The sequence below is a fragment of the Budorcas taxicolor genome, chromosome 4 (assembly GCF_023091745.1).
Source record: "Budorcas taxicolor isolate Tak-1 chromosome 4, Takin1.1, whole genome shotgun sequence".
In the NCBI taxonomy this organism is placed as follows: domain Eukaryota; kingdom Metazoa; phylum Chordata; class Mammalia; order Artiodactyla; family Bovidae; genus Budorcas; species Budorcas taxicolor.
The window spans coordinates 118416612-118443900 of NC_068913.1; the positions used below are offsets into that span (position 1 = coordinate 118416612).

Consider the following 27289-nt stretch of genomic DNA (forward strand, 5'->3'; position numbering starts at 1 on the left):
TAAGCTGGAGGCGTGCCCCCCTCGCCTTACAGCCGTTCACCCATGAGCACCTCGGTCGTGTCACGCGGTAAAGAGTATGCTTCAGGGTGGCTTGTAGACACTACATAGTTAAAAATTCATATTGCATTTCACTTCTGAAGAGGGACACGGGCATGAAGGTGATGATGAGAATACTGGAATTTAACCGGCCTCCAGGGGAGCCCCCGACCCGGGAGGCATTGCCTGGAGCAGCAGCAGTGCCGGGTGGCAGGCGGCAGATCTCTAGTCCAGTAAGTCAGCGCTTTCAGAGTGCGAAGTGAAATGAGCGTTCTTCCTGGGTAGCCCCGTCTCCAGCTCCATGGAGTAGCGGTGACCTTGACTCAGGCAGCAGGGGCTCTTACCTTGTAGAAAGACACAGAAGAGGCCACAGCTGTTGAGTGGGGACCCTCGCGTCTGGCGCGGGGCTGGACGAGATGCCTCGGTGTTGGCTCGTTGCTTCTGTGCTCTCTCCGACCCCCGATGAGACGTCCTCCTGTTTCCCTGTAAATGTCAGTGCAAGGACAATGGTCCAAGGCTGGGAGTAAGACTGTCAGGCCCGTGGGGAGAAGCTGCCGGCCAGGCCACATCCAGCTGGCCCCCAAGGCTCCCCTCGCCCCCGGGGCCGGTCCAGCCTCATCTGGGTCCTCTGCTTCCTTCTCCGCCTTCGAGTCCCGTCACACCCACCCCTGCCCGCACGCCTCCCCACCGGGACGGTCCCTACACACAGCTGCGCTCCCCCATCCTCGCCGTGCAGCCCCAGCTCCAGGGTTCAGATGCAGGGTCCCAGACTCCCCCCAAGGGAGCTCAGCTGACCTCCTTTTTCCCACTACCATCAGAGCTTCCGCACCCTTCCTTCAGCAAAAATAGCAGGCTGATCACTGAAGAGCCCTGGGAACAGTTAATCTCACTGTGGTGATGAGCTTCACTCTTTTTATCCCCAAAGGAGGCAGGAGAGGTGTTGGGAATGGAGACAGTCCCCTTACTCAGGACCGAGGGGCGAGGAGGGGGCGTCACTCCAGACGGCCTGCTAATAACACCACCAGTCGGGGCTGGCGCGCGGCAGGTGTGCTCACTCTCACCCACTGCCTCTTCCATGGCTCGCCCAACACGACTCAACAGGAACGAACTTCCTGCTGCAGCCGCAGAAACTTGGGCTCAGAAGCGTTGCGTGACTTCTCTGCGGTCACACAGCCAGTAAGTGGTTCCAACTTGGCCTCCTCACCACACGCCCATCGTGTATAAAAAGCTGCATGAACTTCTTGCAGATTAAAAATAGGCCTGATGGGTGCCCGAGGGGTGAGCGGACCACCCATCACCTCAGCAAGGTCCGCTCACACCTCTGACACCCCCAGCTCTGCGCCAGGCACTTCTCAGCATAGGTGTGAGGACCCCAGGGCCTGCGGGTGCGTCCCTGAGCTGCCACGCTGCCACCGGTGCCCTTGAGGCAGTCACGTACCTCGTCTGACCTTCAGGTTCATCGTCTGAAAATGAAGAGCTCGGATACCTTCCCCAAAGATTTAGTGTGAGGCTGGATGACAGCATATCCATGCGAGCAAGGTGGAACCACTTGGGCATGGCAGGACGTGTCATCACAGTGCGTCACCTCAGGGCTGTGAAATGTCCCAAGAGGATCCACCTCCCGCCCGGCTGCTGGCGGACGTGGCAGGGTCTCAGACGGCCACGTGCCCAGGGTCGGACGAGTGTCTTCCACAGAGGGGCAGAGGTGTTTGTAAGGTGAATGTCAGACCCGAGCCCCCCAGAGCATGGCACCCCCAGAGTGTGGCACCCCCAGAGCACGCAGCTGAGTGCAGGGGAAGGGTCTGGAAAGCGGTCTGGATTTCTCCCGAGAGAAGCCCACAGAGACGTCCTGGCCCGTCATCTCCCTCGTCTTGCTCCTTGGGTCCCCCATCCCCTGAGTGCCGGGGTGACCACAGCTGTGGTCCGTAGTCACTGCTGTTATCTTCCTGCCTCCCAGAAGCACGCAGGCGAGAGTTGCCATGGAAACTGTGTGATAAATGGACCATCCAGTCATGAGGATGGGGCATCAGCCTGGGGGATCTCCAGGGGTGCCCCGGTGGCTCTCCACTGGAAAGGTGACATGGCCTGAGCTGGGGTGAGACCGCGGCGCCGGCCAAGGAAGGAGCGACATTCTATCCAGGACGTCAGGCCTGGGAGGCCGGGGCAGGGGCCAGGGCCCGGCGACAAAATCAGCAAATGCTGGAACTCCCGATCGGGAATTTCCCCCAAGTTCAGCTCTGAGGGTAGGCCCCTGACCTGTGCTTTGCAGCCCGACGTCCTCCCTGTACTGAAATAAACCCAGTAAGAGAAGCAGGAGAGGATGCCAAGGTCAGGTTGGGAAACTAAAACAAACCCACAGGGACTTCCTCAGCGGCCCGGCAGTGAAGACGTCACGTGTCCACTGCAGGAGGTCCAGGTCCGATCCCTGGTCAGGGAACTAAGATCCTGCAGGCCATGTGGTGTGGCAAACAAGTAATAATTTTTTAAAAAACAGAAAACATTTGTTTATTTTTGCTTTTATTTCCAGAATTCTGGGGGGTGGATCATAGAGGATCCTGCTGTGGTTTATGTCGGAGAGTGTTTTGCCTATGTTCTCCTCTAGGAGTTTTATAGTTTTGGTCTTACATTTAGATCTTTAATCCATTTTGAGTTTATTTTCATGTGCGGTGTTAGAAAGTGATCTAGTTTCATTCTTTTACAAGTGGTTGACCAGTTTTCCCAGCACCACTTGTTAAAGAGATTGTCTTTACTCCATTGTATATTCTTGCCTCCTTTGTCAAAGATAAGGTGTCCATATGTGTGTGGATCTATCTCTGGGCTTTCTATTTTGTTCCATTGATCTATATTTCTGTCTTTGTGCCAGTACCGTACTGTCTTGATGACTGTGGCTTTGTAGTAGAGCCTGAAGTCAGGCAAGTTGATTCCTCCAGTTCCACTCTTCTTTCTCAAGATTGCTTTGGCTATTCGAGGTTTTTTGTATTTCCATACAAATCTTAAAATTATTTGTTCTAGTTCTGTGAAAAATATGGCTGGTAGCTTGATAGGGGTTGCATTGAATTTGTAGATTGCTTTGGATAGTATACTCATTTTCACTATATTGATTCTTCCGATCCATGAACATGGTATATTTCTCCATCTATTAGTGTCCTTGTCCTCTTTGATTTCTTTCATCGGTGTTTTATAGTTTTCTATACATAGGTCTTTAGTTTCTTTAGGAAGATATATTCCTAAGTATTTTATTCTTTTCATTGCAATGGTGAATGGAATTGTTTCCTTTATTTCTTTTTCGACTTTCTCATTATTAGTGTATAGGAATGCAAGGGATTTCTGTGTGTTGATTTTATATCCTGCAGCTTTACTATATTCATTGATTAGCTCTAGTAATTTTCTGGTGGAAATAGACATTTCTCCAAAGAAGACATACGGATGGCTAACAAACACATGAAAAGATGCTCAACATCACTCATTATTAGAGAAATGCAAATCAAAACCACAATCAGGTACCACTTCACACCAGTCAGAATGTCTGCGATCCAAAAGTCTGCAAGCAATAAATGCTGGAGAGGGTGTGGAGAAAAGGGAACCCTCCTACACTGTTGGTGGGAATGCAAACTAGTACAGCCACTATGGAGAACAGTGTGGAGATTCCTTTAAAAATTGCAAATAGAACTGCCTTATGACCCAGCAATCCCACTGCTGGGTGGCATACACACTGAGGAAACCAGAATTGAAAAGAGACACGTGTACCCCAATGTTCATCGCACCACTGTTTATAATAGCCAGGACATGGAAACAACCTAGATGTCCATCAGCAGATGAATGGATAAGCAAGCTGTGGTACATATACACAATGGAGTATTACTCAGCCGTTAAAAAGAATACATTTGAATCAGTTCTAGTGAGATGGATGAAACTGGAGCCGATTATACAGAGTGAAGTAAGCCAGAAAGAAAAACACCAATACAGTATACTAACGCATATATATGGAATTTAGAAAGATGGCAATGATGACCCTGTATGCGAGACAGCAAAAGAGACACAGATGTGTAGAGCGGACTTTTGGACTCAGAGGGAGAGGGAGAGGGTGGGATGATTTGGGAGAATGGCACTGAAACATGTATACTATCATGTAAGAATCGAATCGCCAGTCTATGTTCGATGCAGGATGCAGGATGCTTGGGGCTGGTGCACCAGGATGACCCAGAGGGATGTTATGGGGAGGGAGGTGGTGGGGGGGCGGTGCGGGGCAGGGGGCGGGGGGTGGGGGGGGGTGGGGGGGGGTTCATGTTTGGGAATGCATGTACACCCGTGGTGGATCCATGTCAATGTATGGCAAAACCAATACAGTATTGTAAAGTAAAATAAAGTAAAAATAAAAATTTAAAAAAAAAACAGAAAACAAGTCAGCAAAGCAAACTGGACACCCGCTCCAGGTTTCACAGCCAGAGAATCGCTCATGCCCCGCATGGGGCAGAGGTGGGCGGGTCTGCTCCCCGAGCTCACCCAGGGGCGCAGGCTGTGGGCCCCGCCCTCCCACCTGGCAGCAGGCCCCGCCCAGACCAGAGTGGGTGGGGACGGAGGCGCTGTGCTCGGACCGGAAGTGACTCTGCTGGGCTTCCCTGCTCACCACTCGGTCGCCAGGACCAGGGACCAGGACGCGGTGCTGGCAGCCAGCCAGACGCGGGAGAGGCCTGCACAGTGGAGACCCTGCCTTGCAGATTCCACGGCGGGGCCGAAGACCCCAGATCTGGAATCAGCAGGAGAGGAACTCCTGCAGGGTCGGGGGGCCCCTGAGGGTCAGTGAGAAGACTGAGCAACAGGTTTAGGGGCAGCCTGGGGGTGCCACCCCCCAGACGCCAGGCGTGGGGGCGTTAGGGGGGTGGACTCTGAGTGAGGGCGGCTTGGCCTGCCCGAGCACTCACGAAGACGTTAGTGAGCCGCTGCAGGTAGCAACGCCGTGTCCCCCTTGTTGGACCGCTCAAGAGACAGCTAGGGGTGTAACTTTTTGTTGTTGCAGACTCACCTTGCATGCGTTGTCACGCGCTTCAGTCATGTCCGACTTTTTGCAACCCTGTGAACTGTAGGCTCCTCCGTCCATGGGGTTCTCCAGGCAAGAATACTGGAGTGGGTGGCCATTTCCTCCTCCAGGGGATCTTCCGGACCCGGCGGTTGAACCGGCATCTCCTGCGTCTCCTGCCTTGGCAGGCGGATTCTTTACCGCTAGCGCCACCTGGGAAGCAAACTCACCTTATTTCACACTTCACGGCTGGTAGCCAGGGGGCGTCAAACAAATCGCTAGCTGGTAGGTCTCGTCTCCCATGAAAGGTTGGTCAGTGACACGCGAGCCTGTGATCAGCGCTCTTCTCCGCATCTCCTTGGAGTCCTTTAAATTAATGGCAGTGTTTCCCACTGAGCAGCTCCCGACGGCAGGGGAGAGACTCCAGGACGGGCAGGCCCCCTGGAGCTGGCCAACGTGTGACACCGTCAGGTTTACTGCAAGACCCCAGCTCAGAGAGTCAGAAGCCGAGTCTGCCCTTCATAGTCCTGCCTGGGCCTTGTGGGTCCCTGATTGTTCTAATTCAGCGTGAAGCAAAAATCAGGAAAAGGAGAACTCTGAGGGGAAAACGTTCTCTCCACGTGTGGGAAGAATTCCCGCTGGTCTTGAGAAATGTTTCTCACAATTAATTACCTAATCCTGAGAGACTGTGCTAAATAATATACAACGCTCAGTGGTTAGGCTTTTAAAACTCTTTAATTATGCATCGACTGTGGGATTGAGACCGACACGTCTCCATCTTTTGGTTGTGGAGTTTAATGAGACTCGGGTGTCGCTGGCTGAAATCTTGACGCTCCCAGACACCCCAGTTTCTTTCAGTCTTTTTTGCTTCCTGAAATCTCGTAAGGACTTGAGACCCTTTGCCACAGTGTCGAGAGTCTGGTTAATGTTAGTGTTCCACCGAGAGGCAGACAGCAGATGCTTGAAGGAAGACGTGTGAGGCCCCGTGCTTGCCTGTGCCCCAGACGTCTCCTGGGCCCAGAAGCCAGGGTCCCGCCCCCACCTCTCCCACCGAACCCGCGTCCTGGCCTCTTTGCGCTTAGTTCTTTCTCGCTGCTCTGCAGGCATCATGGCATGGACTGGATAGCACTGCCCGCCTCCCTCAGCTGTGTTTTCATACTTAAACGTCGGGGGGAGTGCTCAGTGTGATGGCGTGAAGTCTGTACGCACACGAGGTGACTTTGCGATGTGCTGTCTACCTGTCCTTGGCGTTCCTGGGTGGGTGTCAGGAGGAAAATGCCCTGACTGTAGACAGCGGGGTGGGGGGCCCAGCACAGGGCGCCCTGTCCTCCACCCCATTCTGCCCCCGCACCCCCCGCAGGATACGCGTGCGCTGGGAACTCATCAGGGGTTCTCATCTGCTTCTCTGCGGGGAGGGGCCTGCCTCCCTTCCCGGGACCCCCTTTTCCTTTCTTTCTATACAACCTGCGTTTTCAGTGTAGTTTTTCTCTTTGCTCGGGCTGGGTTTGGGGAGGTTTGGGGGGCGGGACGGGGGTGAGATGGCAGCTCAGCTTCTCCACGTCAGAGCCCCCTGGATGTGGAGACGCGGCCTTGTCACTGTTACTGCTAAGTCGCTCAGTCGTGTCTCAGTCTCTGCGACCCTGTGGACAGTAGCCCGCCAGGCTCCTCTGTCCATGGGATTCTCCAGGCAAGGACACTGGAGCGGGTTGCCATGCCCTTGTCACGGATCCCATGAATGAGGGCCGGTGCCTGGGAGGAGATCCAGGCCGTAGATCTCAGGTCAGTTGCATCTTCCTACTCGGTCTCCCAGCAGAGGGAAAGGCCATCTCTCCATCACCGTCGTGGGGTCAGGGTGCCCCAAAGTGACTCCTGCACTGGCCAGAGGGCAGACACGCAGGCCCACGTCTCTACCGCACGCACTTACGGCACCAAGCCCCCGAGCAAGTCCGAGCGGAGTCCGGGGCCCAGCGTCTCCAGCATCTGCCCCGCCCCGGGCTCCTGAGGATGGGTGGGCCCCTCCCCAGAACACGGCGCCTTCCTCCCAAGGCCGCGACTTGTCCATTCACTGAAAATGGGCCCCAGGCCTGGGAACCGCCGGGTGCCAGCCGTCCCCAAGGAGCAGATGACTGTGCAGGCCTTAATGGAGAACTCCCGCCCGGCACCTTGTTCTTCCCGCGGGAGTTCGAGCATATGGCACTTGCTTTATTAATAGAAAAACCAACAACCGTGGGGACATGAGCCCAGGAAGTGTTGGGATTTTAAATAGATGTTCCCGGGAACGGGCCCAGCCTTCCTGGAGGTCACGGGGTCACATCTGCCCAGCCCTCGGGACCAAACCACCGGGCCACAAGGTTCTAGAACCTTATGTTTTCAGTTCTTCTAAGCGTCCGAATTACTGTTCCCCATCGCACAGCTTCTGTTGAGGGTTGAATCTCTCCCCCAGTCCCTGTGCCCATGTGCCTACCCTGGTGTGAGGCGTATGAAGAATCTGCAGGTAACAAAATCGATTCCACACGGAGGCTGCATGGACACCTAGCCCGGCCCGCCCTCCCCACTGGTTCTAGAGCAATAAGCCCCACCTCTCCCATGGGCCCAGAACTGATCCGTCTCCAGGGAACCTGGGGCTGGTGACCCGCAATGTGACAGGGGGTGGACGTGGGCCCTCCTTCGGGAGCCAGCACGGAGCAGCCCCACCAGGAAGCCAGGATGCACCGTGTGAAGTGGCCTCCAGGGACGCACCCGTGCATTCTGCACCAGGCTCCACAGGCCCCCGTGGGATGAGGCTGCACTGTGCCCCAGGCTTGCCTTCAGGGTGGAGTTGAATCACACCCTTGCCACGGGGTGCTTGTCTCCAGCGCCATTCAGACACTGGCAGAGTGACCCGTTCTGGTTGAAGACCACAGACCCATCAGAAAACCAAGCAATCGCTAACCCATTAACTGATTTATGGAATCCAGAGCTGATTCCTTAAAACATTTGTCCCCAGTTGCCTTCTCTTGGCACATTATCAGTGCCTGGTCCCCAGTCTCTTTTCCAGTTTCTGGCTTTTGCGATCTGCTGACTTGAGATCCTGCAAGATGTGAGCCCACATAAGCTTGTCCTGAGGGGGAGATTTTTGAAATAGCTGGGGAACACTGATGGTTAGAAAATCCACGGCTGCCCCTCCACGTCATGACACCAGCTGGTAAAGTCGGGGGACATCCTGGGCCCTTCCTCCCAGCTCTGGCAAGTGAAGTGCTCGCTCCCGTGAGCCGGGCACGGGTGGCAGGCGGGGCAGGCAGTGCCCTCCCGTGTGGGCACCGTGGCCACTTCCACTCAGACATTCAGTGCTTCCAGCCTCTGGCCTCTCCACCTCCTCGCATGGAGGAGGCTCTGCGCCCTAAGGGGTTGGGGTCAAAGTCCCAGAACTGAAGGACAGAGGCTCAGACCTCAGTGCCTGGGGACTCTCCCGGAAGCCCCCAGAGGGCCCCCCACGTTCCTGGGCCGATGGAGAATTCAGCAGACTCTTCAGGGAGCACAGAGCACTGTGCCTTGGTGGCCGTGCAGGCGAAAGGGTGAAAGGATGAAAGCCCGAAATGAGAACCAGTCCCCAGTGGTCACAGCCGAGGTTTGCGGAAGACCAGGTGGGGCAGGGGGCTTGCCCGCTGCCGTGATGTCCAGCTGCTCTCCTCTTAGGCTGAGCCACGCACGTCTCTTTCTATGCACTCGAGCTTTATATAAGTAATTTTGTTTCATCGCAACATTTAACTGAGACTGGAAAGTCATCATTAAGGGGACATAAAGCTGAAGGAGGGCTGGAAAACTCTGTAAAAGAGACCTTTCAGGCTGCGGGGGAGACGGCCTTCTGGCGTAATGGGCCTTTATTGACTCTGACGTTTTAGGAACAGGGAAGAGGAACTCATTACTCCCACACTGCGATCTCCCAAAGCAGAGGATGCTAAAGCAGATGAGGCTCAGCCAGGGATGCAGAGTGTGTGAGAGGCGAGAGAGGCAGAGGCAGGGAGAGAAACTCAGAGACAGGCAGAGCGAAGCAGAGACTTTCGGCTCCGCTCGGTCGCTCTGTCGTGTCCGACTCTGCGACCCTGTGGACTGCAGCACGCCAGGCTTCCCCGTCCATCACAGACGCCCGGAGCTTGCTCAAACTCATGAGAGAGACTTTACCAAAAGAAAAAGAAGAGATTTAACAAAAGCTGGAGGACTTTCCTTGCCCTTGGTGTGTCTGTCTCCTTTCGGCACGGCTGGAGTGCTGAAACACTGCCCTTCACGTGGGACAGTGACAAGGGGAGCCGCTGGGGTGCTTCTGTGCGACAGGCGGGTTTGCAGCTGGTCATCAGGGGGCCCATCAGGGGCCTTGGGCGTCCGCCCCACTGGAACAAGCTTCTTAACAGTTTCTTCCTCAAAAGTCTCCAGCCCCTGGAAATGCACTCAGTGTCTGTTTTCCCCTGGAATGAAAAAAGGAGGACGGGAGAACTGAGGCAACCTATCAGTGTTTGGAGAAGCTGCAAATTAGCAGCCAGCAAGGTTATAATGAACATTTGAGCGGTTACGGCTGTGGAATAAAAATCAAGTCCAGACTCCTGCCTGTCTCAGACATGAGTACGGGGGTGGACGCTGCCCCCTGGTGGCCAGCGCAGGCATGGCGGGTCCTCTGTCCCCTGGCTCAGGTGCTGAATTGCGGGGGTTGTCAGACCACCGGGATGGTGATGAGGTGTGTGCAGTGAGTAATATGCAAGTCACAGGGCGCTGGTTAGCCAGGGAGGCTGCGGGCAGCGAGGGAAAAGCTCCTTCCACCTCCTGGCTTGGCGTTGGCCGATTTCTTGTTTAACCCCCCCCATTTAACTCCGCTCTCAGCACCTCGGATAAAATATTTAGTGGCAGGAAAAAGGCTGCAGATGCAGGCAGGAATAAATAAGATTGCCCGTATTTAGAATGAGGCCATTTATTTCCAAGTGCAGATCTATCAGGCATGTTATTTATGTCTTTTGCAATTTTCCAGGACCCAGATTTCTCCAGACGCTTTGATTTTTTTCCCCAGTCGACACAGCAGTGGGGGTGCAGGTGGCAGGCATTTATTAACAGTGAGAACACACGGGGCCTGTGTTTCAGGAGCAATCCCAATCCCTGTCTCAACTGCCTGCACTGTTTTGATCTGCTTCTTGTCATCCCATCCAGAGGTGACGGCCGTAATGCTGACATGAGTCAGGCAGATGGAGCCTTCAAGGCAGAGACAGCTCGAGCTGCCAGACAGCGCGGGGCGGGCAGGGGAGACGGGCCGGAGGCTCAGCACCGGGTTGGCAGGGCGCTGGCAGCGTTGGGACGAGCTGTGGACCAGGAATCAGGACCAGAGCCAGCCCCACCCTCTGCCCTTTTGTGAGCTTGCAAAACAGCCCCGTCTCCTTCTCACGCCAGTGCCCCCTCCACATACCCCAAGACCAGAATCCACTCAAGGCTCTGGCAGGCCCTTGGGGTGAGCCGCCCCTGCCTGTGGGTCTCAGCTTTCTCCTCTGTGAAGTGGAGTCACAGAAGCGTGTTTGCAAGCTTGGCAGTAGGGTGCTTACAGTGAGCATTGGGTTCCTCGTGGGACAGAGGACACACCTGCCCTGCCCATCCCACCAGGTCACGGCTCAGCACATGCAGGCCCGTTAGTCCCAGAGCCTGGGTGCTGGCTGGTTGTGAATGGAGTCCTTCCTGCAGCATTCATCCAGGCCAGAAGCCGCGGCTGACTGGGAGAAAGTGAGCTCAGACCCACGTGAGCACGGCCGTGAGACGCAGGGAACCTTAGGTGGGTCAGAATCTGAGGACTAGGGCGACATGTGGAGCTGGGACCTCTCTTCACGGGGGAGGCACCTCCCCTCCAGGCAGCTAGAGGCTAGCCACTCCATAGGGTTGGGAAGCCCGAGGCCCTGTCCCTCGACCAGGAGAGAAGCCCCCCCAACCCCTGGGAGAAAGAGGAGCCCGTGTGTGCAGTGGGCACGCAGCCCTGGTGGATTCTGCCTTCTCTTCACGTCATTTGACGGCCCATCCAGTGGGGGCTTGTTGACAAAACCTCTCCTGTGTGAGACCCTCCCAACCCCAGAAGGACTAGCACACTCCTCTCAGGCTTCTGGAACCTTCTTCCTGGGGTCATTTTATCCACAGAGAGACTGTGGCAGTCCCTTGCTTTGGACCACACTTGGCCAAAGATGATTAGGGAAAACAAAGCAGAATTCACTTGATTTTTCACTTCTGTATGCTGTTTGGATTTTGGCAAAGGGAGAATTAACTCATGGTGACTTGCTTTTCACTCTAAAGAGAAGCTGACATTTTTTGCCAGCTACTGAGCAAGTTTGAGAAGATTCATTCGAAATACTGCTGACCCTACAAAACAGGACTAAGATATACCGTATCTCAGAAGACACTCCATTGGAGGATGGGGTCTCCCTTGGGAGCACTTCTCTGACTCGGGGGGAGGTGCCTTGTCACTGGAGTTCTGCCTCGTAACCCCGATTATTCCCAGGGCCCACAGGACCTCGCTCTTCCTGCTGCATTTAAAGCCATGCAGGAGCTGGCCAGGGACGAGTGCGCTGGAAGAAGGCAGTGGGCAGGGCGCCCTGGAGCCATCACCACCTCTCCTGGAGCAGGCGCTTGTCCGCATCGCCTGCCTGGCGCACGGACCCTGGGGAGTCCGATGCCGACCTCGGCCCTCGGAAGAGCTGCTCTCTAATTGGCCTCGACTCACTTCATCCCCATCTGCCTTCTGGGGCTGTCTGCCTTGGAGCACAGATATTTGCATTCCACCCCATCAGTTGGCCCTAAAGTCGGCAGACCTGCAGTTGTCAAGGTGGAGCCAACTGTCCAGTGAGATGGGTGTCGTGGGAAGACTGCCTCCCCCAGTTAGCTGCTGCCCGAGCTGGAGCAAGTTAACCCCGTGCAGGAGCCTCAGCGGCCTCCTCTGGGAGGTAACTGCGGCAAAGAGCAGGGTAAGCGTGCAGTGCCAGCTCTCAGGCACGGGTCAGGCTCTGGCTGAGTTACAGCTGGTGGTACTCGTCCCCTAGCTCCAGGAAAATGCCAGACCTATAACAAAGAGAAGGGTTTCCATTTCATGTCTCTAACACTGGGCGTCGGAGACCCTCCAGAAGCAGGCCTGTTAGCACGGCCATCACAGAAGTGGCCAGGGTGCTCAAGGCCCAGGGGTGGGGCACAGGGGGCAACTGTCACCCTGGTGAGTCTGCACACGCTGTGGGGAGGCCTCATGGCTGCAGGCAGGGCTGATGCTGGCGCTGATGCAGGCACCACTGGCCGGTGCCCTGGGTGGATGGATCCGTGTCCAAAACTCCCAGCCTCAGGATGGCTCTGAGCAGTTTCAGGTCGAGGCTAAACGTGGTCCTGGGTCCAGCACCGGCTCCGGTCAGTGCTGCCCAACACCCCCCATCATCAGTCCAGTGTCAGGATGAGTGTGAACAGGCAGGGGGCCCTCAGTTGACAGTTGTTTGCTGGCCTAAGGGATCTTCTGAGAAGGGGAGGTGCCTGGAACCCAAAGCCCCCTCCTTCCACTTTCTGGAGGTGTCGGCAGGTGTGAAAAGCCATGGAAGTGGGTGGTAGGGAGCCCATGACTCATGTGAAGCACAGGCAGGGTGGGGTCCCAGGGCAGGCGCAGCCCAGAGCCCCCTCCTGGCCTCCTCAGTGTCCCTGCCTGTCCTGCCCACACCATGCTCCTTGTGGCCAGGGCCTGGAGGGGACTGTCCCCAACATTCTCAGCAGCGAGCGCCCCCTGGAGCTGCTGTGCCTGGGGGCGGGGAGGGGCCCTGGGCCGGGGACACTCTCCCTCCTCGTGTGGCTCACAGTGGGGCCGCGCTGAGCTCTCCCGTCTCCCACATGAGGAGAGGGGAGCAGGGCCAGAAGGGCTTGGTCCAGGCCCACTGGCCGGTGCCCTGGGTGGACGGACCCGTCTCCGAGACTCCCAGCCTCAGGATGGCCCTAAGCAGCTTCAGGTCGAGGCCAAACGTGGTCCTGGGACATCCTGGGGGTGAGATCGGGTGGGGACAGGGGAGGGTTAGGGGCTGTGGCTCTGCCATCTCCTGTCCACCCTGATGGCATCACCGCAGCACCTGTGACTGGACCAATGGTCACCATACCTGTGATGACTGTGCCTGTGGTTGACCCTACCTGTGATGACTGTGCCCGTGGTGACCCTACCTGTGATGACTGTGCCCGTGGTGACCCTACCTGTGATGACTGTGCCCGTGGTGACCCTACCTGTGATGACTGTGCCCGTGGTGACCCTACCTGTGATGTCTGTGCCCGTGGTGACCGTACCTGTGATGACTGTGCCCTTGGTGACCATACCTGTGATGTCTGTGCCCATGGTGACCCTACCTGTGATGACTGCACCCGTGGTGACCCTACCTGTGATGACTGCGCCCTTGGTGACTGTACCTGTGATGTCTGCGCCTGTGGTGACCCTACCTGTGATGACTGTGCCCGTGGTGACCCTACCTGTGATGACTGTGCCCGTGGTGACCCTACCTGTGATGACTGTGCCCGTGGTGACCCTACCTGTGATGACTGTGCCCGTGGTGACCCTACCTGTGATGTCTGTGCCCGTGGTGACCCTACCTGTGATGACTGTGCCCGTGGTGACCCTACCTGTGATGTCTGTGCCTGTGGTGATGGTACCTGTGATGACTGTGCCCGTGGTGACCCTACCTATGATGTCTGTGCCTGTGGTGACTGTACCTGTGATGACTGTGCCCATGACCAGGATTTCCCTCCCCTCAATCACACTGAAATCCTGAGCTATGTCTCCAGAGTCAGGATCTATTTGTACAAGTCGAAAGGCAGACTCTTTTTCTTTGAACAGTAGAACCAAGAATATTTAATAATTCGATGCATTTGGGTATAGAAACTGTTCTGAGTGCTGTTTATAATTCACAGTTAATTAACCTTCCTCTTCAAAAAGAAGTACAAAAACTTGAGACCTAATTTCTTGATACACATTGTTTTTGATATCCATTATTTTAAAAATATCTTTCCACTGATATTAAGAAATAATTATGCAGACTGCCTCAGACTGATTCAGGTGACTGTTGCTGTTAGAATTTTCTTTGAAAAGATGTATTATCATGAGCTTTTGTACAGTGTACCTACAAGAAAACATTCCTGTCATCTAATTTTAAAGCTAAAGCCAGTGTATAGAAGAAATGTTACATATAACTTTAAGGCAATAATTTTGCTTTGCAATGAAAAATTCTAACTTTCAGAAGAGGACACCATCAAGTCAGCACTTTTAAGAAACCCTTCATAAATACAAACAGTTTTGGTTGTAGTGGCTGGTAGTTAAGTCACTGTCTCATTAAAATTCCAATTTCAGAATCTCAATCATTTTTAACTTCCTTGTGAATATTATTAACAAGATGATCAGCTTCAGCAAAATATCAAGAAGAAAAATAAAACTGTCTAAGAGCATTAAAAATCATTGTAGAGTTGGGTGATAACATTCTACCTTCAGTCACCATAGATTATTAAGTTAATATCAAAGAGTATTATGGTGGAATGTTCTCTTTTAAATGGAACAGTTTTAGGAGCTGAATTTAAAACCATTTTTGGTCAGCACCCGGGCACAGATGGCAGACTGTCTGCAGGGCTGCCTGCCTGCCTGGTAAGTGGAGTGGCACGGGCTGGGGGGAGGTCTGAGATCTGCCCGAAGCCCCCAGTGGCCCAGCTCATTCATCTCACCTTCAGTGCCTCAGTGTCCGAAATCTCGACCCTTTGTGACCCCATGGACAGTAGCCCCCCAGGCTCCTCTGTCTATAGGATTCTCCAGGCAAGAATCCTGGAGTGAGTTGCCATTTCCTCCTCCAGGGGATCTTCCCCACCCAGGGATTGAACTCTCGTCTCTTGAGTCTCCGGCATCGGCAGGCAGGTTCTTTACCCCTGGCACCACCTGGGAAGCCCAATCAGTAGCTCAGACCGCATCCAGAACCACAGGTGGGGGAGAGACAGAGCAGAAGGAGGTGGAAAGCTGCCAGAGACGATGTCATGCCATCTCTCTCAGCGCTTCCCACAGACATGCTCTTCCCAGGGCCTCGCTCTGTGATGTGGGCCAGTTATCTACACTTTTATCCTTTTAATTTCCTTAAGAGAAAGGTAAAGATAGGAACACCTACTCAAAGTGGTTGTTTGGAGGAGTAAATGAGCCCTTACTGAAACACACACAAGCACGCACACATGTACGTGTACATACATGCATATATCCGTGCGTGCACATGCATACCCACGTGCGTGCACATATACACACATGCATGAACGTCTGGCCTGTACATTTTGATGGGAAAAAGGAAAAGAGGACGATTGACCCAGACCGGGGGTTAAGGGTCACAGTGAAGTGCTTTCTGTGTCTGGGCTGCCAGACAAGGTAACCTCCGCTTTCCTCTACATTTTGCCTGGATCAGCCCTGCCTTCCTAGCTTACTATCCCCACTGGGGTCTTGTTAATTACAAAAAAGTGGGAGGACTTGCGTGCGCGTGGTCTGAGGGTTGTTCTGTGGCAGGCAGGGCCAGCTCTGCAGCCGCTTTACAAAATGAGCGCTGGAGAAGCAGCCCCCTCCTTGCCCTGCGCATCCGGTGTGTCTCCTGTGCTTGCCGTTCCTGACGGGGCAGACACAATCCGCCAGGGCCTCTGGGAAGCCTGAGCTGTTTGCTCTTTCTCTCCTCCAGTTACCAGGAACCACAGCAAGGGTGTTCAACAGTGAGGGTCCCCGATGGCTTAGTGGCTCTGACCCCAGGTGCCCAGGCTTGCCAGGCGCGAGGCCGCGCACAGTGGCCCATGCCTGGCGGCCACATCAGTCCGGTCCGAGCTCATCTCCCCTCTGAGCCACTTCTGCTCCCTCAGTGGGTCCCTGACTGCAGCGGCCCAGGCTGACACATGTTCCGTGATCATAACAGATGCTGTGGCGGGCTTGCCAGTGCATTTATATATGAGAACTAACATCACTCTCACAACAACCCACGAGGCAGAGACAGATTTGCAGATGAGAAAACTGGGGCAGGGCCTTCCCCGAGGCCACCCGGTCGGCTAGTGGCCCTGGAGAGGCTGGCTCGGGGCCCCTACTCAGCAGCTCACGTCTGTAGGGCAGGGTGTGGTGCACGGGGGCCCTTGTCCTCAGCACCTCACGTCCGTAGGGCAGGGTGTGGTGTGCGGGGCCCCTCCTCCTCAGCAGCTCACGTCTGCAGGGCGGGGTGCGGTGTGCACACCATTCCCTCCAGGCCCCGCTCCAGGACGCCTTCCAGGGTGGGCAGGGTGGCTCTCCCGTCCCCACCTCCGCCCGGGGGACAGCCCCGTGTGGTAACTCACTCCGCACGCCTGCTGTGCTGAGAACATCAGAGCAGAGGAGAACCAGGTCTGGCAGCTTGGGCAGCCCCGTCCTCCCACCCACCTGTGGTCCCTCCAAGGCTCGGGGGCAGCCTCTCCCCTCCCTGACCCCCCACGACTGGGAGGGGGCCGCCTGCCAGGATGCCCCTGGTGTCGGCAGAAGGCCCTGCCATTCCCACGGGCTCCCCCTTCTCTCCCGCACCCCCGCCCTCCACACCCAGACAGTGCCCAGCTGACGCTGACTGACAGGCTTGGGGTCTTGAACGGTTTTTCTGGTCGCAGAGTCCTCGTGGCTGCTGCGCAGGCTCCTCTCTAGCTGCCGTGCTCCGGCTTCTCGTGCTGCAGACCACGGGCTTGGAGCACATGGACTTCAGCAGTCGTGGCTCACAGGCTCCAGAGCGTGGCCTCGGTAGTTTCCGCGCACGACTCAGTCACTCTGTTGGAATGTGGGATCTTCCTGGACCAGGGGTCAGACCCACGTCCCCCGCATCGGCGTGCAGATTCTTAACCACTGGACCTCCAGGGAAGTCCCTTGAATGATATTTAAAAGCAGGCCGAGATCCTGCAGCGAGAGCCCCTCTTCCCTTGGCCGCCTGCCCCAAGGCTGAGGGAGACCAGATGCTTGTGTTCAGGGCACGTTCTTCCTGGTCCCTGGTCAGGTTTCCCCTCTTGTGTGAGATCCTCAAGGCAGAAGCCAACCTCCCAAGCCTCTTCTGCCCCCAGAGCGTGCACCCCAGCGCCTGAGTAGCTGCTGCTCAGGGTGGTCTCCGGGGGAAGGTCCTGGGCACACAGGCGGGAATGTCGACCTAGAACAAGGGCCCGTGACCGCACTCACTGACGCCAGCGCGTTGGGGGCTGCGGAGCTCACCAGAGGCCGTGGGTCGTTCCAAGGCCGCCTCTAGGACCTCACAGGCAGGTCAGGGGAAGGTCAGGAGATGCTCAGAGAGGCCGCGAGCCCAGGAGGAAGGGCCTGAACGCGTGCCCTCCCCGGGCACCTGCTGCGCTCTGTGCCTCCCACCACCTCCCAAGTGTGCCCGCTGCAGCCAGGCTGGTCCAAGCTCACCGTTTCCCGGCAAATGCAGCCTTGGCAACCCTCTGCTCATGGCTGGCGGTTATTGCCAGGAGCGCAGGAAGCAGGGCGATGTTGGCTCTGGTGGTGGACGTCCTGGAACCTGCTCAGAGGAAGCTGGTCCACATCTAAGCCAGGGAGTGGGAACGGGCTGTGGTGCAACGTCAGGACGTCTGCAAACCCATACCCATGACTTGTCACACGTGGACCAAACAAACTGTGTGTCGACGTCCACCTAAACGTTGGTGCGGTCTGTGCAGACGCTGTCGTGATGAACGCAACACAAAGTATTTTAGAGGTTGTGTTAGCCGCTCAGCCATGAGGGCTGTCAGGAGGAGTAAACGAGCTGTTACCTGGAAGGTGCGCCGAACAGTGTCTGGTGCGTGTTAAATGTTTGTTCGACCAAAAGATGTCCCTGATCTGAGCGGGGTTCAGCAAGGGTCCCAGGCAGAGCGGGTCCCGAGCGTGTTGGGTGGAAGCTGAGGCAGCCAACTTGATCCAGGCCTAGTGGAGGCTGGAGCGTTGCAGGTCGGGGCCTGGGGACGCAGCCGGACAGACTCAGCATCGTGTGTGTGTGTGTGTGTGTGTGTGTGTGTGTGCGTGCGTGTGAGCATGTGTGCATGTGTGAGCACCAGGGAGGGGGGCGCTGGGTCCAGCCCAGCTTGTTCTTAGGGCTGAGGCCAGAGCACAACCCCTTCCTGGTCCGGTCTGGCTTGGAAGGTCACCCTGTTGAGTTTCAGGGCCGAATTCGGCTGACTGTCTCCTCCGTTATCGTCCCGGTGAGGAGCGGGCTCTCTGGAGGTCATGACCCAGCACAATCATGACCTTGTGCAGATCCCTGCAGCTGCCGTAACAGAAGACAGCAAACCGCATGGCTTTAAACTGCAGGGATTTGTTGTTCCAGCTCTAGGCGCTGCAGGTCTGAAGCCGAGGTGTCCCTTGCAGCTTCTGAAGGGGCATCCTTGCTGTTCCTCAGCGTGTAGGCGCATCACTTCAGGCTCTGCCTTTGCCCCTAGAGGGCGCTGTCCTGCTCTGTCTGTGTCTCTTTACTTGTCCTTAGGAGGTGCCAGTCATGTCGGCTTGGGGCCCCCACCCTCCTCCAGTGCGACCCCGTCTTAATGTGCATCTTACTTACATCTGCAGCAACCCCGTTTCCGAACAAGGTCACCTTGACAGGTACCAGGGGTCAGGATGTCATTATTTTTAGGGGACAGTTTTACCCATAACACACCTTTAAGTGGAACCTACTATTCTTCTGTTCAAATGGTGTGCTCCCCGCAAATAATTTGGAAGCCTATTTCTTATGTACTGATGGACCTGTCCACTAAAAAAGCACACAGCCTAAAAGACGCCTGGGTGGTGCTCAGTCCTGAGTCGTGTCTGACCCTCTGCCACGCTGTGGACTGTAGCCCACCAGGCTCCTCTGTCCATGGCATTTCCCAGGCCAGAGTACTGGAGTGGGTTTCCTCCTCCAGGGGATCTTCCCAAACCAGGGGTCAAACCCGCATCTCCTGCGCTGGCAGGCAGGTTCTTTACCGCTGCACCACCAGCTGTGTCTTATTCAGGGACCTTTCTGAGGACGACAGCCTGGGAGACAGCCTCTCAGTGAGACCGTTCCAAGAAGGGAAGGAAGGAGCCAGGATATGTAGGAGTTTTTGCTGGAAAATAATGTAATCAAGCGTCAGAAGAGTACTGTTCATCACCAAGACAAGACCTCTCGAGACAGTGATCGTTGGTGTCTCTCTGTGCGGACGATGAGGAGTCTGGGCTCACTGAAGTCATTCCCAGACAGGTGTCATCACTGCCTAGGGCCAGCGTCCTGTCCTCCTCCACCCTGAATTCCCTAGGGCTGCACCATCAGGCCCGCTGCCCTGCTGCTGGCTTCACAGCTGCAGCAGCCTCTGTTTGTTGCCATGGCGGGCAACATTGTTTGCCACAGACCACAGACATACATCTCCAGAATGCAGGGCCTGTTGGATCAGATGTCACGTATCAACCAGCCTGCAAGCTTGTGCAGAAAAGGAGTTCGTGCCCTTCCCCCACCCCACTAAACCGTGACTATTCTGCCAGGAGTGGGACCCGGGTGTCTGTAACAAAAGCTCACACCGTTCCCACATGCTTCCCTGAGCACCTCCCTAAGGGGCTGTTGTTGCTGTTCAGCCGCTCAGTCGTGTCCGACTCTTTGCGACCCCGTGGACTGCAGCACGCCAGGCTTCCCTGTCCTTCACCGTCTCCTGGAACTGCTCAAACTCATGTCCTTTGAGTCGCTGATGCCGTCCAACCCTCTCATCCTCTGTCGCTCCCTTCTCCTCCTGCCTTCAACCTCCTTCCCTCCGTCTTTCCCAGCATCAGTCTTCCAGTGAGTCAGCTCTTCGCACCAGGTGACTATAGGGTTGGAGCTTCAACATCAGTCCTTCCCATGAATATTCAGGACTGATTTCCTTTACGATTGACTGGTCCAAGAGATTCAGAAGAATCTTCTCCAGCACCACAGTTCAAAAGCACACCCAGCAAAAATTATGCAATGACCGTGGTGGCTTCTTCTTGTTCTCCATCTGAAAATCAATCTGGAAAATTGGAGAATTCCTCATCTTGGCGGGACTGGACTTCATCACCTTGAGCCCCAAAGGGACTTTGTCCTCTTGGACCTGCCAATATATGTGCGACCTGAGTGACAATATTCGCTTCTTTAAGATGTGGTGACAAGACCTAGGGGAGTAGGCCCAGATCCTGCTGTGAGCTGAAGCTGCATGGATGGAAATTTCTTCCTCTTCAAGTGAATATCCCGAGATGCATCCTTCTTGATTGATTCCTAGAAGGTCCCAGGATGGGTCAGGGGAGGTGAAGGAAAACTGCACCGTCTCGTTCTCACGGGTTGTCTGTCCTTGTTCAGAAGGCAGTTTCCCCTGTTGTTCCAAGGCAAGGGCTCATGCAATTAATTTAGTTGATGAACTAGGGTTTTTTTCCACCTGCAAAACTCTGCCCATAGGAGTTGGCGCAGTGCAGGGCTCTTAAGGACGAACGGCTTGGGCGCGGACTGGTATCCGGGGAGTGTGACTTGCAGGGTCAGCCATGGAGCCCGAGCAGGTGCTGGAGAGACAGATGCAGGTTGCAGAAACCCCCACTCCACATATGGTCTCACAGACAATGTCGAGAAGACAGTAGAAAATGAGAAAGTTAACGCAGAGAAGTCATCAAAACAGAAAGTGGATCTCCAGTCTTTGCCAGCTCGTGCCTGTCTGGATCAGACAGTTGTGCCTATCTTATCACAAGGACTTGCTGTACTTGCAAAGGAAAGACCACCAAATCCCATTGAATTTCTAGCATCATGTCTTTTAAGAAACAAGGCACAGTTTGAAGATCGAAACTGACTATTTGGGAAGAACAGAAAAATTTGGTTTCTACTGTAGATTTACATGATTAAGAGGCAGCTTTAATTGCCAAGATTCCCCCCTCCCCACCTTTTTGGAAGAATAAGAACCTTCAGGACAACAGAACTTATTTCGGAGTTGCAGAAGAAGACATCATTTCCCTTATTGATCTAATCACAACTTATTTAATAAATGTGTTCCATGCAAAAAAAAAAAAAAAACCTCTGCCCATAGACCACATTTGGTTCATGGCATTTAAACCAACTGCATCGTTAAGCTAGAAGCCTGAAGAAAACGTTTGCAGAATGGGGACGTTCGTAATGAATGGGGAAATGTCACGGTTTCATCTGCCTGGTCCTTTTCCCCGTAGTTCCTTATACTTAATTATGTCTTTAAGGAGCAACTAACTCACAGGAAAATAAAAACACAAACCGAAGCTGCCCTTTGTGTATGGCCTGCCTTTGGCGTGGAGGCATTTCTCTTTCGTTAGCGATCGTCTCGCTGTGGGATGTTGAGTATCTGCCAACATAGACAGCAGGCCCTTGTCACTCCTGAGCGCCCTGCTTTCCGAGCTGCCCTCTGACCAGCACGGCTCTCCTCTGAAGTCTGTGGTCCTCTGCACCGTGCGCTCTGAGCAGCGCATTGAGCTCAGTGACAGACTCGGTGTCTGCTAATGGACGGGGCAGGAATAGCGCTTCTCAGCACAACTTGGGGCTCCTTTCTCCCCCGATCTGGCTCTCATCCCCACACGTGGGACCCCCTGCCCTGTGCTGGCCAGACCACAGCAGCAGTGTTTCCTTTGCGTCTAAAGGCAAGTTCTGGAAACGAGGTGGATGCATGACGGACGGATGAGAAGCTAGTAGTGTGCCCTCCCACACTCCGTGCCCCTCACCAAGCCCTGGGCCCGTCTGGGGGTGAAGGGGGGCAGACCCTGCAGGCTGCTGGTTCTGTCCCTTCCCTCTCAGGGGGTCGCTCGGGGTCAGAGAAGCCGCGGACGAGTTGTGTGTCTGCAGGGCTGTGCTGCCCGTCTGCTCCTGGGTGACGCTTCTGTCCAGGCGCCTTACTTGTATCCGCCGCTGTTCCGCTGGGATTTTCTGGTCCTGGAGGAACAGGCTGTGAGCGCTGCGGTCAGGCTCGCGCCCCTGATTTCAGGTGGATGATGCTTGCCTGTCCCCGCCCTGCCCCATGCGTTCCGCTCGCTCCCACTGACTCCCCTCGACTCCCCGTCCAGCCTGACGTGCCCACGCCCCCAGCCCCCAGCACAGGTGCGGTGGAGCAGCGTCTCCCACAAACCAGTGCAAGTGGCGCCCGTTTCCCCCAGCAACCCGTCTGCTCGAGTCCATCACGCCGGCCAGACAAGTCAGGTGGTTCTGCAGAGAGTCATCTCTGCATCACCCCCTCCCAAACCCACACCTGAAAGTCACTTTGCCACTGCTGAAGACACTGGAAAATTACAAGCCCTGGAGAGCTGGCTGGCTTCTTTTTTTTTTTTTTTTTTGCCTCAGCAGACCTTTGGGTTTTTTATCGGCTCTGGCAACGCCTCTGAGTAGTTTCTTGGGGTGCCGCGAGGTCAGAGCGCCGGCAGGGTGGGGGTGTTAGAGGCAGCCGCTGTGCCCCTCGGCTGACAGCGGGGGGCTCATTCGGGAGCCCCCGGTGGATGGCAGGACGGGGGCAGAGCCCAGGACTGGGGCCCCTTCGGCATCCTTCACAGACCCGCCACGCTGCAGGCCTGGGTTGCATCTGGTGATAGGAGTCAGACGTGCTGGGCACTTCCTGGGAGACAAGATGCTGCTGTCTGGCGCTGCTCCTGGGTCACAGGGGTCGGGGTCTCTGCAGGCTGCTGGAGACCAGGAGGGAAGCCCCGAGGGTGGAGGGCTGGGGGCACAGGAAGTTATTTCAGGAAGGCCGGCACTTCATGAAGGGAGTCCCTTCTAGCTCTGCTGTGACAGGTCCAGCAGGACGTTGGGGTTCCTCTCACTGAGCCCCCAGGCTGGTGGAGCCCATGATGGAGGGACAGACTGCCCATCGGCCAGCCCCCCGGGAGGAGCAAGGCTGCCGGGCCCCTAAACTGGGCTGCGGAACGCCCTTGTAGCCCCTGCAGCAGGGCCCTGAGCCCCCAGCCCACCCTGTCTCCGTCCTGCAGTCGGCGGGTCCCCCCCGCCGCACCGCCTGGCTCCTCTGTGGCCCCGCCTCCGGCGCCACCTCCCTCGCCCTTATTCTCACTCTCGCCCTCTGAGTCCCTCATTCTGCTTCCCCGTGTGACCTCAGCTGTTCCGACTGCCTTTCTGTCCCTGCGGGCTCTCAGAGCTGGTTTGTGGTCTGCCCCGAATAATGACCGGGGAATGGATTCGCACTGAGGAGGTTGTAGAGCTGTGCTGACCATTATTTTAAAAACAAATCTGGGGGAATTCATTAATAAAATGCACACACGGTGTCCACGGAGGACCCCAGCCTCAGAGCTCTTTAGCCCCGAGGTGCTTCTCCAACCCCAGTGCCCTGATGAGTGGCCCCTGGGAGGTGCCCTCTCTCGGCTTGTTCAGAAGGCAACGTGGGATCATTCTTTCCGGAGCAGACGTCGGAGCCTATGGGACTCCTCCCGGGTGAGCGCTCTAGGTAACCCAGACTCCGCGACGGGGAGGAGCCGTGGGAGCGCCCGATGGAGGCTGGGGCGTCGCTGTTTCCATCTCGGTCTCCCTGAAGGGCGGCCATTCTGAGTCTCGGCCGCAGGGAACGAGATCGCCTCCTGCCATCGCGGCGAGCGGCCCGCCGGGCTCTGAGCCTCGCCCCGCACATGGCTGTGCACCGGGGGCCTCTGTGCGGGCCTGAGCCCTCAGCGTCTCCTGCTCATTGATTTCCTGGGATTCAAGCTCCAAACAGTTATGTCCTCACTTGGTCCTGCCGGGGTCTCCCTGCTTCAGACGAATGGATCTCCTCTCGTTTTGGTTTCCTGATCCCCTTTAAGTAATAACCCACAACACAACAATAGTAAGTCAACTCAGAAAAGACCTCATAAGCTCATCGTGCTCAAATTTGCGCAAAAAAAAGAAAAAGCGGTTTTTAGATGGTTCGCCTCTGTTCGGTCGGGCCTTGATTGACTGGGTTTGCTGTGCTGGGGTTCGTCGGAATGACGGTGCACCTGGCACCGGGAGGCCTCCTCAGCGGCTGTGAGGAGGGAGATGTCCCCGGGGGTGCTCCCGGGTGCCCTCCCCCGTGGCTTCACGCGTCTCTGCTTTGTCTGTTTCCTTAGAGGAGATCCTGAAGACCCACATCGCCCACTGGTGGTCTCCGGACGGTACGCGGCTCGCCTACGCCACCATCAACGACTCGCGCGTGCCCGTCATGGAGCTGCCCACCTACACCGGCTCCGTCTACCCCACCGCGAAGCCCTACCACTACCCCAAGGTAGGCGGGAAGCCGCGCCGGGACAGCCTCTGCATACACTCATCCGCTCCCCACGCCCTCACGGAGCTGTGGCTCTCCCCCGTGCTGGGAGCAAGGCAGTAACCAGAGGCGGGTTAATTATGTCCCATTACACTGCATTAAATTCCCATCTTTGCAGAGCTGAATTTGTCAGCAGGTTTACTTTTTTAAAATAATGGAACTACCATTAGTCATTTGTCTAAGCTTCAGTCCTAACCAATATACATCACCTCCCTTGTGATCTGTGGTGACAACAGCTCACACTGCTCACGCTGGGGCACTCTGTCCTCTAGCTCCTTTTGCAGGTTCTGGGGGGTCAGAGGGTCCCCTTGGCTCTGGGCTGTTCTGTGCCTGGCCGTGTGCTGACCTATACTGTTTCTAATTGCTCCCCAGACCAGTGTGTTGGCACAAAAAGCCAGCAGAGCAGCACGGCTGCAGGTGGGCGGCAGGGGGTGAGGGCCACACTTGGCTTTGTTAGCAAACCGCATCATGCCAGTGTGGGGGCAGGGCCTGCCGCCCACTCAGCTGGACAGAGGCCGGGGCCCCGCCTGTCCCACCTGGTGACAGGGTCCCCATGTTCCCCCAGGGCTGCCCCAGAAGGACCCGTCCAGCCTCTGTCGACCAGCCCTGGCCCCGGCTCCCCAGCCACCAGAGGGCTCTGGGAGCTGCCGCCTCCTGCCGACCAGAGATACAGGACACTGGGCCTGCAGTTTGCAGTGAGGGGGCGATGGTGCCCAAGCAGGGGTCCCAGGGTCCCAGGCCAGAGGAAGGAAGTGCCAGGTGTATCAGTCAGCCCGGGCTCCGTAACAAGCACCAAAGACCGTGCCGCTTAAACAGCAGACGTGTGTGTCCCACGGTTGAGGAGGCTGGGAGCCGGAGATTGCCTAGAAAGGGAACAGTTTCCCTGGTGAACCCTTTCACAGGAGTCCTCCCAACCTAGGAGTGATGGGATGGCCTGAAATCTAGAAAACTGCAACCCCCTGACTTTACCGTGCGCTCTGGGACAGGTCTGTGATTGGAATTATGACATCCCACGTGGCTCGAGACTGGGGTTTCCTGTTTTAGTAGAAAGTCGGCATGTTCTGACCAACAGAACTCAGACTGGAGCCACGAGCTGCCGACTCATCTGAGCCCTGCCCTGTGTGGGTCCGCTTTCCTCTCACCCTGACACCCCGTCTGTGGGGGCAGAGGAGCCAGAGTCAGACCAGCAGCCTAGTTTTCTGCCCTGCCGGCCAGCGCTTGTGCAGGGAGGGGACAGAGGAGAGTGGCCTCTCCCCCTCCCCGCCCCGTCTACTGACACTCCCCCTGAAGGGCTTCGTCCTCCCGACACTGAGCCTCTCATGTCTCCCGGCAGACTCAGCACCCAGGCCAGTCCAGGAGGGAGGTGCCTCTCTCACCCCTGTCCCCTTTCCTCCCAGGCCGGCTGTGAAAACCCCAGCATCTCCCTGCACGTCATTGGCCTGAACGGACCCACGCATGACCTGGAGATGATGCCGCCCGATGACCCGAGGATGAGGTTTGCACCTTCCTTCAGTCATGCGGCGACAATAACCGTGAGATCCGTGTCCGCTTATGTGGCCTCTGTGGGCTCAGGCTGCCAATTTAAACACCCAAGGAAAAGGCACGTTTTGTACCGTTTTCCTGGCTGCTTTATGGCTTGGTGTTCTGGGAAAGGAACACCCGTCAAAGCCGCTGCGATGTCTCACCTCACGCCAGGCTCAGATCCTGCCCCCCAGAGGCTGGGCTTCAGGGAGGCAGAGGGGATGGTCAACCACACGTGTCCAGTGGGGGCACCTGGGCTGCACGTGGAAGACTTTGGGGGGCACCCCTCAGATGAACAGATGCACCTTTCCAAGAAAGTCCAGGTAATTGGACCTACTGTGCACGGGACCCCATTTTCAGAGCCTCACTTTAGAGCAGGGGTCCCCAGGCCCCAGGCCACAGAGTGGTACTGTTCCTGTTGGGAACCGGGATGCACTGCGGGAGGTGAGTGGCAGGCAGTGGAGAGAATCTCTGCCTATGTTTACAGCCGCTCACCATCACTCACAGCACCACCCGAGCTCTGCCTCCCCAATGAACTCAGTAAATGTAAAGCACTTGAATTATTCCAAAACCATTCCCCCACTCCGTCCGTGGAGAAACTCTCTACTGCAACACTGGCCCCTGGTACCAAAAAGCGTGAAGGCCCTTTGCCAGGCCTAGGAACCAAGTGGGAAGTCCTGTTCCAGTGAAGCCAAATCTCCCAGCTGGCGCACCAACCACACAGCTGGTGGAACATACTGGCAAAGGCAACCGTCCTGTTGTTAGTAACGACCGGCTCAGGTGGATCTTGTATTCCAATCCAGAAGGCTGAGTAGAATCTGACTGAAGGGGTCTGGCTTTCAGTTTCATCTTGTCCCAGAGTCCAAGCAGCCTAGGGACTGGTTATACTTCCAGAGTTTACTAATAGTGATGTTAAACCCCACTCTGTTGAGAGAATTGATGGGAGACGCAAAAAGGGAAGGAGACTGGGCAGGCCCCAGCTTCCACTCACTCATCGATGCTGCAAACCTGTCCACGGGCCCAGTTAAGCTGAGAATGATCCATCCAGAAGCTCAGCAAATACCCAGCCCACACGTTGCCATAACGGTAGCCTGGGTCTTCCCTATTCATTTACAGAGTTCTGCACTACTAGTAGCTCCTGGCAGCTTCCAGAAGGGCGGGTGCAGTGGCCTCAGCCACTCTGGCTCCTCTGCAGGCCCAGCTCAGGGCTGGACACACGGGCGCTTGGAGCTGCTGGTCCGTAATGACACGGGCTTCTCCTGTGGCGGCTTCATTGCTGTCCCTGGTAGAACCCATCTGCCCGCGGCCACTGCAGGACACACTGAGGTTCTTTCGGCTCTCCCATCTCCAGGGGTGTGTAAAATCACTGGTCCTCAGGAGGACAGACCCAGCCCAGGGCTCCCCTCTGCCTGTCTCTCCCAGCTGTCTGTCCGTCCCGGCCCTGGAGTGGCCGCCCTACTCGTGCAGCAGGTCCCAAGGCCTCCG

At 56.1% G+C, this 27289-nt stretch overlaps 1 protein-coding gene across 1 annotated transcript in view; it reads left to right on the forward strand.

The window, feature by feature from the left end:
• DPP6 (dipeptidyl peptidase like 6) overlaps window positions 1-27289 on the forward strand; it is a 795167-nt gene that overhangs the window by 678322 nt on the left and 89556 nt on the right. Inside the window, exons 9-10 of the mRNA XM_052638993.1 lie at window positions 24090-24244; window positions 25681-25778. Of these exons, the coding sequence (XP_052494953.1) occupies window positions 24090-24244; window positions 25681-25778 (253 nt within the window). The remainder of the gene's footprint in view (window positions 1-24089; window positions 24245-25680; window positions 25779-27289) is intronic.